The sequence below is a fragment of the Strix aluco genome, chromosome 16, assembly GCF_031877795.1.
Source record: "Strix aluco isolate bStrAlu1 chromosome 16, bStrAlu1.hap1, whole genome shotgun sequence".
NCBI lineage: Eukaryota > Metazoa > Chordata > Aves > Strigiformes > Strigidae > Strix > Strix aluco.
In genome coordinates this window covers 15,619,945-15,635,506 of record NC_133946.1, presented here as the reverse complement: position 1 = coordinate 15,635,506, position 15,562 = coordinate 15,619,945, and the positions used below count along the sequence as shown (strand labels likewise).

Genomic DNA, 15,562 nt, shown 5'->3' with positions numbered 1-15,562 from the left:
TTTCTGGAGCTCTCCACATTATTACATATCTACAGAATGATAGTGGCTTTCCTCTCTACTTTCAAATTCAGTGTCTTGGATTATAAACACAGCAGCCCAAAAACCCAAGTTCTGCAGAAGCTCTGTCCAAACATGCATAGAAAACTGATGTATGTTTACTTTGTACATTTCACTATAAAAACACCAAAATAACAACCAAAGACCCAACAGGCTGGACAGAATGATTTGACAGAGCTCTTAAAAGAGACACTATTTAGTCAGAGGAAAAAAAGCAGTTTTGTGTCTTACCATTTGCCCAAAGATGTCATAACATTTTCTCCAGGAGGATAGTCAATTCCTTGAAAATAACAAGGACATTCATTTCTGGAGTAGAGGAAAAAAACATGTAACTGTGATTAACTCAAATTGAAGCAAAAAAAGAATTCCCATTGACTTAATTGCTGTTCAAAGTTCAAATGGTTGCTTTGTTGGTTTTGGTGAGGTTTGTGGGTGGGTGGAGTTGCCATGTTTCGGGTTTTTTTTAAATACAAGAAATTGATCTCAGTAACTACTGATACATACTGACATATAACTCAAGCACATTCCAAACCAAACTGGTAACAAAGCAGAACCTCTACACAACAATAGACACCTTTTGTATCTCTTGTATGCCAGATACCAGACAATATATAACAAACCAGCTTTGGTGATGTTGGGTGAGCATCAGTACTATAAAAGAACTAGTTTTGATCAACATACAGGTTCGGTATAATTCTAAAGTCCTGTCAAGTTTACAGATGAATAATATCTACAAGCCTACATGTTTATAGGTCTTCCCTGTGACATGCAAATGTAATTGTCTAAAATAGTGAGTGTGACCATTAGAACTGCAACTTTACCTACCTCTGTACACATTGTTTAGTCTTGGAATTCAAATACATTCCAGAGGGACAAGCACAGCCTTCAACACAATCACTGCTGCATGTCTCTGGCACAGACAGTGCTTGGCAGGTTCTGCCACAGGTAGATATACAAGTACTGTACTCCTTTGTATCTTCACATGAAAGAGCTGTCCAATTGAAACAAATCTCTCAAATTACAGCGCAAGAGACTCAAGTACCTCCCAACAGTTTTCTGATAAACATCTCTATTCTTTCATTCCCAATCACATTAAATTCCACTGAAATTGCTATCTTGGCACTATGCTGTGTAAACTACACAGATGTAAATCCGCAGTAATATTGAGTACAATGAAGTCTGCACAGGTAATCCAGATTTACACTGGGGAAACCAAACAGTTGAAGCTTTTTTCCCCCTCCAACTCTGAAAACACTTGGCTCTTGTGCATGGGCTTTGGGAAATGGACAGCATCTTCAAGGAAACATTAAAAGCAATAAATAGAATATGTGTACTTTGCAGACATTGCACAATACCATCTTAATTATGTGCTATAAAGCCCTACTTAAATAAAACAATAAAAATCTTAAGTTCTTGAAATACTGAAGAGATTCACCTATTTTAAACCCTACGAGCATGACTTTTAAAATATATTTTAATAAACCTATACTTTTTTCTAACAAAGCAAAGTAAGTTAAATGGTTTAAATGATTCATTCAGTCATAGTGGACACAGCCATTCATGCCGTAAAGACTGCAAGCAAGCCAGTCTTTTTAGATACACATACAGGTACTCCAGCTTGAGATAATTAAGGTGGACCAACTTTCCAAAATCCTCTTTATCATGCATTACAGTGTGGATAATTACATGGTGTAATGAAAACTACCAGATGTTAAATTCTTGAATGCTCCTTAGAAAAGATTTTCAGCCTTGGTTATGGAGCCAAACCTACTGAAACATCAGGGGTGTCAGTTTAGGTAGGTTTTATAGGGTTTCCAATTCTATAATTTAAAAAAAAAAAAAATGTACGTAAGGGGACTATGTATCCTATCAACATCGTCTGTATCACTAAAATTCATATAAACTGAAGAATTTAATATTGTTATCCCCCTCTTCAACTTGTGTGGCGTTATAGAGCAGGTAAGAGATGTCACCTATGGCTATCTCTACACTACTTATGCTCTTCCATTCAATTGTAAATTAAATATTAACAATACTTATTCTCTACATTTATTTCAGCACTCCATGTATTTCAGTGTCACTGACAGTAAGAGAATAAGCTAAAAGAGATTGTCAGCCAGAAGTTAACAACAATCCAGTTAAAACTGGTAAATACATCACCATCATTTTTCATCTCATTCATTTAAAGAATTAGATAAACCTAGCACCTACGAGGAAAAGAACAAATGTGTTTACACAGTTCATCAATAATATCAGCATGGGTATGAGCTATTCAAAGCCGTATGAAATACAGACATTTTTAATTCTGTATACATTTGAAGCCCTCCAACTACCAAAAAATTTTTGCATTGTTTCTGAAGTCAAAACTAAAGAAAGCCAGCTATAAGGAACAATCCTCTAACAACATTGGTACTAATTCTGTCTTGACAAAAAAAAAAGAACCTTGCCCTGTACACAAAAGATCATGCTAGAATTAATCCTCTTATTTGGAATATTAATTTATTTCTATTTTCTGATTGTCAATCTAAAGTCCTCAAACAGTAATTATTTAAGACTAGAAGTGAAAGGCAACTCACCGCAGTCTGGGACACCTCCTCTGAAATCTATCACAACTCCAAATCTTCGGCAATGATGAGCATAATGGGCCAGAGCAGAGCAAAAACAAATCTGTCCACATTTGCAAGTGTCTCTTCTGCACTGCTCAAAATAGGGAACGGGACTCAAATAGGGGTAGCATGGAGCAAAAAGTTCTTTCGTAAGGATGCTACAAGCTTCTGCTGCATAAGAGGCTATACAAATAACAGATTAAACACTGTTTCAGTGAGGGAGTTTTAAAAATACTCGGAATAAAAAGTGACTTCTATACAATGCAACTGATTATGGTTATATACTTTTACCATATATATCTTTCTGTCTTTGATATCTATAAACTGTATGCAAGGACAGAAAATAAGTTAGCTGCTCAGTTTTGAACTTGTTCTGTGATTGATTTTAAGGTATTCGGAAAACCTTACAATACGCAGACAGTGCCTATCTTTAAATTGATTCATGGATGTGGGTTAGGCAACAGATGCTATGCACTAGCTAGTTTCAGATACAGGATTACATCTCTCTTCTATTTAAGTCATTGCAAGTAACTACCTTCAACAGGTCAGTATTTTAAAGATTAATCTGTTTTGCCCATTGTTTCAGCTGTGTAAGGCTGCAACCACACCCAGAGCTGCTAGCCTGGGATAACATTATTGCACAAGAGAACATGAGCATTATCAAATAGTTTACTTAAGAAGCTCTAAACACAGCACTCCTAAGTATCTTAATTCTGAATGCAGTAAGTAATTGTGCAATAATGGTCAAAAGAAATAATATGCTATATTAGCATACCCAGAAAGGGATAAATTTATTTCCCACAAAATGAGAGATGCACAAACCAGGACTTCAAAATTCCTTTTCCAAAATTTCTGACTTCCTGTACAGGCCCCTTTTTTCTACATTCACATCCAAAACCATTAGCAAGAATGCAGCTTGTTAGTGCTGCAAATTGTATAAATACTCAAAAGACAGGATGATGAGATAGCAGGACATGTGCTGATTTCCTAGCACTGCTGAAATTACAGGTAAAACCTTAATCAATCTTTTACCTCTGTATCTTGCCTAAAAGTGTGTAGAGTCCAAGACAAGACATGGTAGGAACTGTGAAATGGATATGACTGATGATCTACCAAGTTCATCGTTATTAAAGGATGAATTCGTGACCACCTGTGGTCCTCATGGCAGCACCACTAGCATCATTCCCCAACTGTACCCTTTCAGCTGAATCTAAAGGCTGGCAGTGCATATGTAGCTTTCTCCTACTCATTCTCCTCCATAGCAGACACTAAATCAAATTCAGTATTTTAAAAAATGAATACTGCAATACTTTTGAGTCTCCATCTTAAGTAGCAGCATCACCAATATTAGATGTTTTACCAAACTTTAATGCATGTCTAGCTTTACACATTGTAATTGCACACCAGAAATAAAAAGGGGGTATTTCAAGTGCCTCTGCAAGTATCAGAAAATATTTAAACAATACACTACATGATTTGTTAGGGGATTGAACTCAAATGCTACCTATAAGTATTCATTTTTTCACCTGATCCAACTAGGAAAATCAACACAGATTTAATAAATAGAAATGCATTTGTCAATAACAGTTGACCTTCACAGCCCACCTGCCTGCAGATGAATATCACATGGATCCATTTGTGAGCTATCATGCACAACAATGCATGCCAGCGAAGTTTTCCACGTGTTTCCAAACAGCTCTGGTGTGCTTTCAGTTACTCCAACTGGAGATCTTTTACAAAACAGAAGTCAGTAACAAAAGATACAGTGAATTTGCAGAATGGTCTCAGTTCTACCACCCCCTTAAGCAGAGCTGATTTAAACTCCCCTTCCACTACTCCATATTCTCAGGCACTCTCCTCTTAAGTTTCAGGACTCTTCTCTTTCTTTCCAGGTAAAGGCCCAGAAAAGGAAGAGAAAATCTGCTCTAAAGCCATTAGATACTCTGTAAGGAAGGACTGATCAAAACAGTACAAGTTCCATTTTCCCAAGAGAGAAGGAGTCCTGAAAGTCTGTACTCTCTTATTCATACTTCTGTCTCCTCAGTGATATCTGATCCATTTTTCTCTCTCCTCTACCTATAATTTCCTGTCTGTTCCTAGGAAGCTGACTTCCCAGGCTCTCTAGTCCCTGCAAGAAAGAGGAAGGAAGAGAAATTCAACAATCCAGAGATATAACTGCAAAAGCAATTGGATAGATATCCATAAAGCCTAGGTAAGCAGCAGGACAGCAGAAGCCGAAAGATAGAAAGACTTTGATCAAAACAACCAAGGTGCATTAATATTGTATAGGGAGAATGACTGCAACCATGCGTTTAAATACAGGATCTTACACTCCAGGAAAAAGACTGCATTAGGCATACAACCAGTAGTATTACTTCTTGTAAAGTAGCTGGTGGTGGAAGCGTTGTAGAAGACACCACTGCCTGTGGCAAGTCTCCCAAGTCTCGTGTTGATCAGGAGTTTTGTGTACAAGACAAGATGCTTGCACATTATATTCAGTGCCATGTCTCAGCCCAACTCATAACTTCCTGTAGTTTAAGGGCTTTTTTCACAAATATCAACTATTGAACAATTTGTCACTTATTTGAGAAAAAGGTTCAAAGACTGTCATCAAAAATACACTACAAAACTTACTTGCTTCAAAGAAGGAAGTATTTTAAGTAGTTTTACATAAATATCTCCTCATTGAGATCCTGTCCATATATTTCCTAGTCTCATTACAAATGATATTCTAATACTACTTTTTAGTCTTTAAGATAGAAATTGTTCAAAAATTCACTAGAATACTTCTGTGTGTGTTTTTAAATGGTAACTATTAAGGAAAGTTTTCCCATTTTTCTATGGGCTTTGATTTAAAAAATTCCAACTGTTTTAAAAGAAAAATGTTCTCCTACTCTTTTTTTCCCTTGGTTAAAGAAATTTTCTGTTGTGCTCTAAATTCACGTTCTCTTTCTCTCACTTCCATTAAGCTGCTCAGTCTTCTCGAAGCCAATTCTCTTTAGTATCTGTAGGAAACAAGCAAAGCAGCTGGACAAATAGCAATCTTGACTGTGATGCTCAGGCAGCTCTGACCACTTTTCACTGCATCACAATGAAGCCAATTCCTGTTGCTGGCCTGCAGACACTGAACAAAGGAGGCTCTGTCAGAGAGAGCAGATCAGAACTTGCAGCAGAAAACAGGAGCTGGAGAGACATAAAGAGGCTTGCAGGTAGGCAGAAAGTCCCTTATATAGACCACTCCATATTTTGGACAAAACCTTTCAGATAAACTAGCACTTATGAGTCATATATATTTCACTGTATTTTGACATTAAAATATTTTAAGGAAAACCTGACTTGATATCCTATAGTTGAAGTTACAGACTCTGTTAGCAAACTAAAACCTACTATCTATCTTACTAACACAAAACTTCAAAAAAATTATTCTTGGTATCTATCCATTCAGCTTCAGTACACACTTGATCTACCACTCTAAGTGTAGATATTCATATACTGGCAAATAGAAATCTTGCAGCTATTCATACAAAAAATCATCCTCCATATTTCCATTGAAGGTTCCACAAAGGCCCACAGTATCATCTTTCCACCGTCCATCAGCTTGAAGATAAAGCCTCAGTCCTTCTCTGTCATACAGTATCTGTAATCCAATGTTTGTCTTTACTTGAAGAAATACAGAGGAGAGCTTCCGTATTTCAAATAACTCTGGTGAGTAAAAACAGAGATTGTTGAAAGACAAAAGAAAACCTGCTTGCTATTTGCATTTTGTCATTTCACTAGGGTTTTTTATATTATTTTTACGTAAGTTACTTTTTTTCCTATTAAGGCCCTATTTTGCCCTCATCATTGATTTCTCACAAAAGGTGTAACCTTTTCAGACATCAAGAAAAAAAAAAACTTATGACAGCCAGTACCCTTCTTAAAGATGTATCCAGAGTTCACTGGAATAGTCATAAAGATTAACTAAAAGCAAATCAATTTAAAGATACAAACATTGCAGACCACTTATTTTAGACAACCTAATCCTAACACCAGCAATGTCCTTCCTGTAATAAAGCCTTTTTTGGGGAAATTCCCAAAGAGCCGAGGCCCCACAGGCATCAAATGTACTAATGATTTGCATAAAAAGCTCACACTGAAGTAAACACTGGACCTCACAGAACACAGTCACGTATTCATATGTAGAAAACTTGGTAATATCTTGCCAAGGGAAAGATTCAAAAACCTCATTGAAGCAAAAAGAAAAAGAAACAAAAACAATTTTTTTGTCTGAAAATCTGCAGCTTATCTGTAAGAGGCAAGAGGGCTCTTTCCCATTACATTTACTCAAGTTGCCTACAAAAAACAGAGAAAATAAATTTTTCAGTCAAGAATCAGAGAAAATAATTTCCCCTCAGAAAAGAGCTAACCAACCTCGTAAATGTGAGGCTTGGCATTTGGACTTTCGATAGAGACAGAATATACTCCATCTCAACATAAGAGACACTAGTCCACTACAGCTACTGTATAATTCCTACCAGCAGCATAAAAAGTATATCAGCACTTAATTTGTGAAATATTTCATATGAAATTAACAATGTTGATATTAACAATATACCACTTCAGTATGTTAGCAATATTGACAGTATCACAATATACAAATATGCCATTAAAATACTGCTTTAGTGTTTGATAGGTGTTATATGCTTATATATTATTCCTTACCATCTGCATAAGGAAGGTTAATTTTGTATTGGTCATATATCAAAACATCTCCTGAATGAGTCAGAGTCACTTGCCTCTTGGGGTCCTGCTTAAGAATAAGGCTGATTGATTGGATACATGATCCATCCTGGTTCTACAGGTAAGAGCAAAACAAATTATTAAAAAAAAATAATTAAGTAGTATGAATGTTAAATAAGAGCACAAGTAAAGCTGTAATTAGTGGCAATTAAAAATTTTCAGTTGTATCTTGCTTATTAGCAGAGTGGACTTGCAAAACATACAGCCTTAAAGCTAAGTAAGAAAACTAGTATTTTGAATGATTTCACATGTATGTTTAAATATAACGCTAACCTATTATGCAAATACAGCTCAAAGGTGGGATCTGGAAAGAGAAACAATTCTTAGATAGATTAGTACAAATATACCTGCAATTCATGAGACCCCCTTGATTAAATACCCACTGAGGCTGAGTTAATGCTCACAAAGAAGGCTGCATTATCCACATAGCTGTGCACAGAAAACCAAATTTGTACTTTAAAGTGTTCTGATATACTCAGGTCCTTTTAAAGCATATTTAAGATATAAAATTCTTTTTAAGGCAAACAATAATGAAAAACAGAAGCATCTTGTGAATCATAATTTAGAACAGCATTTAAGGTCATTATTTCTGCGAGGAGTTGTGGAGTATCTTCATAAGCTCCCTGGATGGATATTGATAAAAGAAAGGCAACATCATGTCAGCATACAATATCACAACATCCAACTGGCCCAACTTGCTTAGTGTTACCACCATTGGTTATTCTTATTACCACTTCAGCTCAAGTCAAAACATCATATAGAAAAAACATGAAAAGGAATACTGGGTTTCAGTCTGCATGAAACATATTCAAAAAAATCCTAGATCAACCTCATCTACTTTACCTACACCCACCCTCTTCAGTGGCACTTAATTAACTGCTTTTGGTAATGTTGACAATCAACTGAAATCCTAAAAAACAAGTATTGAGACTCATATGCTAAAGTTTCACAACATAAAGAAGCTACATTGCCTACAAAAGAAAATTTCACAACAACTTAAATATCAAGATTTGAATTCAAGTTAACTGCTTTCATCAAAACAGAAGTCAACTATAGTTACACTTGTTCTACGGTAGACTGAATTATTTTTCCATTCATGATTCTGGTTCATTATTTTCAAGTGTCTAAGGAACTCATTGCTGAGGGCCTATGCTGACATACAGACAGAATTGTTTTTAAACCTTCAGCCATTTGTTTTAACTTTAATTATTTTTCAAGTTGGATTCTCACACAAGACATGAAAGTCCACGTGGCCAACATTTTATAAACTTCAACATCAAGAAACCCAAGCAGACAGAAGAGCCTTCAAGACAGCCTAAGAAAAGTCCTCAAGCAAGTCCTGAAACTGGTTGGTACCTAAATGAAATCCCAAACTACTTAATTCCTGCATGTTTTATGTTACTGTAGTGGTCTTCAACTAGACACAGTATCTCACAGGTGGAAAGCAGCACAAGCATGAGACCTATTGAATATTCAATGTTTTCAACATATCACAGCAACAAATACACCTGTACTAAATAACGTGGCAACTACCCAGATAGATAATGAACACTAGTCAGTTCCTTACCAAAGTTCCCAGGCCAGGACTTCCACCTTTCAGAATAACTACAGGTACTTTGGCTTTCAACACCAATAGAGAAAGAACGCTCATAAAAGAATGCTTATTAATCACAGAAGATTACCAGATTTTTCTTAACAGAATGAATTTGTTCACTGCAGGGTTTTTTAAAAAGAAAAATGTTCTATCACAGAGAATCAGGCACAAAGGTTAATGGAGAGATGACTTGAACTTCACCATGTCAGCATCCTGTAATTCACCTTGATACATGCTGAAAGACATCAGAATCACAGTCTACCTTCTATTTTCTCTTAGCTCTAGGAAGGAATTATGTTTCTGCCACTCCTGCTATACTCAAATCTCTTCACTATAGCTTCTGAGGCATCAGATTATTTACAATGGCTTAGTGTAGCTGGATAAAGTTAAGAGACTGTCTATTTCCTGACATATACAGAGGAAAAGGGGGAAGCACCCAACTGCTCTTTCTTCTATTCAGCCTCCTTTACTCAATACCTTGTAACCATTTAAAAGGTACTCAAGAACAACGACAAAAATTGGGTCTAGTCACTTTTGGCACACTATTTGCTCGTTTTACTCTCATTATGCATCTTTCATGTCTTGTAATATCTTATATACCAAAACATACACAGACATATCTGAAATGACTTGGTTAAAGAGCAGCCTACGTCTTACTGCAGGAAGTTTCTCATTGATTAGACCTGACCCTGAGCTGCAGTCCAGCACAGCTGTTGGAGGCTGCACTTTTCAGTCCCACTGCCTACAGAGAAGGCATAACTGATGATGAAATAGTAAAATGTTAAGCATCTTCAGTGCTGAAAACAGCCCTGAACAAGATTTAGATACAATACCCCTGCCTTTGGACAGTCGCACTAACAGCAAAATTATACTGTGAATAGCACCATTCACAGTGCAAACAGATTAGGATGTTCAGTTCAAAGATATACACTTTTATCCAACTCTGACTTTTACTGAGACTTATGTAATACAGGGCAAATGTTGCCCAACTTGTTGAATACAATGACTAGAGCTGCACGGATCTCTGAACACTACCGTGCGGCTTTGACAGATGCTGAACTAGCACAGAGCAAATCACCTATCATTCCTTCAAGCACCATGGACACACAAGTACACAGTGGTGTGTAAAGATTACAAACTACATTCAGAATTTTCCTATCCCCAAATAATAGTGCAACAGTGATCTTTACCAACAGTTGAAATGATAAAATGAAACTTATAAATAGCAAATTATGAAAATAACTGGAGATCTTTCATCAGCTCAACCAGCTCTCCTGGACTGAGAGTGAAGACAGACATGTGCATTGTGAAGCCATGCTCCTGTAGCTTACCTTGTTGTCTTGCCTCTTTACTAAGAAATTAGGTTTCTGTGAATATCATTCAGCAACAGTGGCTATAAAGTGACAATTTTATTGACCTTTTAAGAAGCTGAAAATAAAAGAATACCAGCTGGTGTGCATAGCAGACCAGAGCCAAGAGAACAACCCTCCATAGTATATACATTACTACACAATATTGACAAAAGCTTTACTATCCCTTCATGCTGAAACTAAAGGAGAAATTCTGGCTGACAATTCTTCTCTGTTCCAATGAACTGTTTCTTTCACAGCACTGCCCCTGCCAACTTTCAGCAGGTGTTTTCACAGGAACAGCCATTTCTCTCACTAGACATTTAGAAAAAAAAAATCTGTATTCAGAAGATCTTCTCATCATACAAACTACAAAGCCAGTGAGGTTGTCACCTGAAACTCAGATAAGGTTAAGTCGTGCTGATCACTTGACTGATTCTCCTTCCAAAAAGTGCTTAAACAAAATTTCACATCGTTTTGAAATAACTTGTTGCCTGATGACTGCTTATGTCACCAGCTCTAAGGCTCTAGATGACTGGATTCTTTGTGATTCAGCAAACTATAATCTCCCCAGGTATTTTCTTTCCACATTTTTTAATCTGATTGAATGAGATGGGACTGATACTTTTTTTTTTAAAAAAAAAAAGCACATAAAATTTCAAACCATCAAGAAATATGAGATTCTGCACTACAAATCTTTTAGCTTTCCATTTCAATTCATTAATTTTCATAAATGGGAACAAGATAATGGATGGTGTCTTGGGAACTGTAAAGCAGCTCTTCTGCCAAGAGGTACCAGCTAGTTGATAGTCAGACAGTTGAATAGCTGCACTGAAGCCCCACAGTCTTGCCTTACACAAACTGTTCTTACTACTCTCTCACCACCTACTCTCTCACTGCTTGCACATTGGTAATTAAATTAGCAGCATGTAGCCTCTGGAACACACCACATAAGTCTGTGATCATCTACCCAGCTGTTAATGTCCGGAATGCTTCACTCCAACCTCTGTAGAGTCTTACTTATTAGGGACTAATAAGGCTATCTTTGTTAAAGACTGGACGAAATACGAAGCCCAACATGTAGTACAAGTCAAGAGAATCTGTTTTTCCACCTACAAACCACTTGGACACAGAGACAAATTAAGCAAAGTCCCTAAGTCAGGATGAAGAAGATGCAAGAATTACTGCAAGGCTCTTTGCAGTCTCATGAGTGCTGCAGAAAGCTAACTAATTTGATTATCATTTCCCCCAACGAAAGTATCACCACAACAAATAAATCAAAAGGCACATTTCTGTCTGTTTTGCACAGAGATAAGTGTTCTGTGACACAGAAGGGAATGAGATCCACAATACATATCCTGCACATTACCATAGCAGATATTTGCTTCAGACTTCTATTGTCCATTGACGGGCTTTTCAACAGGTCAGGCTGAAAGATATCTCACTGTGGCCTTCTGCAAGAAGTCAAACATGTCTCAAATTTTGATAAAAAAGTTGCCTAGAGCATTTCTTTGGGGATCCCCTTTGCTTATCTTCAACCCCGTAGTATGGGACACAGCTTCCACATACAACCACCTTTCTCAAGCTTCTTGGACTCTGCAAAGTTCTGAGAATATTATGCTGCTGACAACATAGTTATGCCTATGTTTATATTTTGTTTCACAGCTACTCTTTTTTTTTCTATCAGATGATGACACTGACTTAATTGACTCCTCAGGATCCCGAGGTTAGCACAGAATGAAGCCAGCTAAAATCATTAACATCTGAATAAGCTAAATCAAATATACACTTGAAATAGGGAATTGTAGCAACAATCAGATATATTACATCTTGAAACTGTCTCAGTCTTCCTATTAACAGGAAATACTAGCAGGATCACCAGATTCTTCTCAACCCCAATGGTGCACACAGAGATTAAAGCCTAGAAGTTTTTTTTTTTTTTGATGTGCATGTCCTCACCAAGATGTCATTTCACAGCCCCCACTGTAACTCTTCTACATCAAGGAGCTAGAGGCTATTAGAGTGTAATAAAGTGGTTGTATTCACAACACCAGAATCCACTTTTTCCACACTGGTACCTTTTATGCCCTGTCACATGCCTCACCTCATGTTCTGATAACTTCTCCTAGAAACCATAGAAGAGATAGTGGAACATGTACTTAAGGATCATCTAGTTGGAAAATATATTTGGTCTCGATCCAGTTCAGCTATTCTTCTTACCCCTCAACTTTTATTACTGAGATAAGAAGGGGTCCATGCACTCAGCCTCCCATCCCTTACCCGGATTGCAAATAAAGCATTTCTATTATTATAAACTTGTCAACTCTGCTTTAATATGACACCTGTCTGCTTAAGGGTCTTCATACAGAGAAGTAGGTTTTAGTGCACAAAGACAAAAATACTTTACTGAAATATGCCTTTGGCAAGTGTGGCATGACAAGTTATATGACCATTTTTCTTCCCAAGGAAATATCAAATGCATGAACAATATAAGCTGCAGAGAAGAATAAATGCAATGGTTAGTGTAAAAGGACTTATAAAATCATGTGTTTATTTAGAACACAAAAGAAAACTACTATAATGAAGTATAAGTAGTTACCTCCACAGAAGTAAAAAGCAATGGTGCTAAATCTGATTTTAAGCAAAGAACGTAACTGCAATATGGAAGCTCATCACACCAAGAACTAAAATTTGGCCCTAACCTAGTAGATGGTCTAGAAATTCAGCAAAAAGAGTAATATTTAAGTCTATATACACTTCCAGTATCTAGTAGATAGATACATATAGTATATATAGTAGATGATCCAGAAACACAGCAAAGAGTCTATATACACTATATACAAACTAACAAATGGTCCCAGGTAAAAATCATTACACAAGACCACTGGAGACAGATCATAAATCTCGCCAAGACACAAAGTTTAACATCTTGCTCCTACAGCAAATCCAGCAGCATAGTAAATAGGCATCCACAGTAGCATTATGACTCTAATGCAAATGTGGGCCAAATTCTGCCCTTACGTGCATATGTAGAACCCAAAGTCAGTGAGAAAAGCCTGACTCCAGACAACAGCTCAACTACACTTCTCCCACCACCAATGTGTGTTTAAGAGCTATTCTAACTTGCCTTAACTTCCTCAGAATCACAAGGCCTATCAAGATTGTAGTAAGAATGAAATGCTATAGTGAAAAATCCTACCAGTGTTCTATACCTCACCCACACAACATTATAATACAGGTTAGAAATCCAAATACACAGAGGAAAGAGAACGGGTCTTGGTCAAAGCAGATTAAATCCTTAGTCACTTCTGTGTACACTATCAGAAACTTTCAACTCTAAAGTAGGAGCACCTGTAGTATGAGCTAAATATATGCACATGTATGTTTGGCTGAAGTCAGTTGAACAGGATACCAACTTTACAACAGCAACACAGATGCATACATACACCCAAATGCGAGAGCTGTCCCAAAAGCTATCCAGTGTTTCATATCAATGTAACTAAAAGTGAATTTCAAGCTGCAAGAACAAAGCTGAAAGAAATATATATTCAAGGCACAAAAAGACCCCCAAACCACTCTTTCTTCGAGCAGTGAAGACCAGTAGGGTTATTTTGTGTTGGCTGCAAATTCGCAGAGAGGTACTCAGGAAGCTCAAGAACACAAGTCATCACCCAGGGTTTGCTGCACAAACCCCCATGTGCTACTGAATGACCTCAGTGAACACTGAATCAGAACGCTCACATAATCTATCCTATTTATCACAAGCAAACCTGAGAATTTATGTACAGACTTCCTCTGCACTGTTGTTCAACTATTTCATCATTAAGGAAAATTGTTCCTCCTGATTAATTTTAATTTATTCAACTGCAAGTAGCTTTCATTGGTTTTAATACTCCCTGACCCCCTAGTTAATAAACCCTTCAGGATATAAACATTACAAGAAGGTTCTAAGCCTTACCTGTCCACAAGGAGCATTTTGCAAGGATATGGTAAATGCTTCAGATGTACGGCTTTTTGCTAGAATATATTGGCAGGTAGCTTGGAAAGTGTATTTGCGCCCATCAAAGGTCATGAAATGAATGTCTCCCGAAACTGAGCATTCAGCTGACAAACATAAGGTATTTAAGTAAGTAGAAAAAACAGTGTACTCTCAACAATTATTACTGCTGTGAAGTACATAGACTCTGACACATACTATAATTTATGAAATTGCATTCCTGTTATAACCAGGTACTAGGAACACGATTAGGAACTCAACTTGCTTTTGTGATGGACTTCCTACCTGATGCCAGGCTAGGATACCTAAACAATTTTTCCCCCCAAAGGGAGGCAATAATATGTGTGATACTTACATTCTGGGTATTTGATTTGTGTCTCTAAATCCAATTTGCAGAAACATTAAGGACTACAACAGTTAACTGGTAACTCTGAGACCAGTACTTGAATCTACTGGCAGCTATAAAACCCACGAGGCCATGAGTACCTTTAACAAGCAAAATCCTTCTGACCTTAGTGTCTGTAGTTAAGCTGCCTAGCTGTGAAGTGAGAATAATGCCCCTCATTCCACAGGCATGTTGTGAAAATCACTAACTGATATTTGTACAATACCTAGATGCTGTACCGCTGTCCAGCAATACTGTGGGGAAAAAAAAAGTCCTCTTGCCATAAGTCAGTCAAGTGAAGATTGCAGAGGAAATTTAGTTGAATGACAAGAATGACCAGGTGGTGCCATCTACCAGAGACATTTTGTTGATGTACAGGGAGGCACATTACTGCCTAAGCTGAAAGGCAGATGTCTGCTATTCAGACCATTTTAATCTACTGTGTGAGTTGATGCATTTATATGTAGGTAGAAATAAAACCACAAATTATATAGTGAAATATCACATTAAGATCTAACAATAAGTTTTTACCCCAAGTAAAAATTCAGTTATTCAAAAACTATTCATGACTTTCACATACCTGGACATGTAAGATTTGTACAAATCCACTTTCCTCCAATGCAAGTGCTAAAATAAAAACAAAAAAGTTTCATACTTTTTTCTTTTTTTGGGTGGAGTATATACGGCTGCCCCTCAGTAGTTCTTCCTGGATTCCTTCTCTATGAAACTAGCACCAAGTGTCTTGAGCATCATAGAAGGGTCACCATAGTCACTAGAATGCCTGGGAGCTGTGGC

General features: G+C 37.0%; 1 protein-coding gene across 1 annotated transcript in view; it reads right to left on the bottom strand.

Annotated features, from left to right (window-relative positions):
- The window catches only part of OTOG (otogelin), a 106,461-nt gene that overhangs the window by 69,760 nt on the left and 21,139 nt on the right, over positions 1–15,562 (bottom strand). The window contains exons 14-21 of the mRNA XM_074841775.1: positions 15,348–15,394; positions 14,344–14,489; positions 7,365–7,497; positions 6,188–6,365; positions 4,269–4,393; positions 2,634–2,846; positions 883–1,048; positions 289–363 (exon numbers count right to left, since the gene is read on the bottom strand). Coding sequence (XP_074697876.1) covers positions 289–363; positions 883–1,048; positions 2,634–2,846; positions 4,269–4,393; positions 6,188–6,365; positions 7,365–7,497; positions 14,344–14,489; positions 15,348–15,394 — 1,083 coding nt within the window. The remainder of the gene's footprint in view (positions 1–288; positions 364–882; positions 1,049–2,633; positions 2,847–4,268; positions 4,394–6,187; positions 6,366–7,364; positions 7,498–14,343; positions 14,490–15,347; positions 15,395–15,562) is intronic.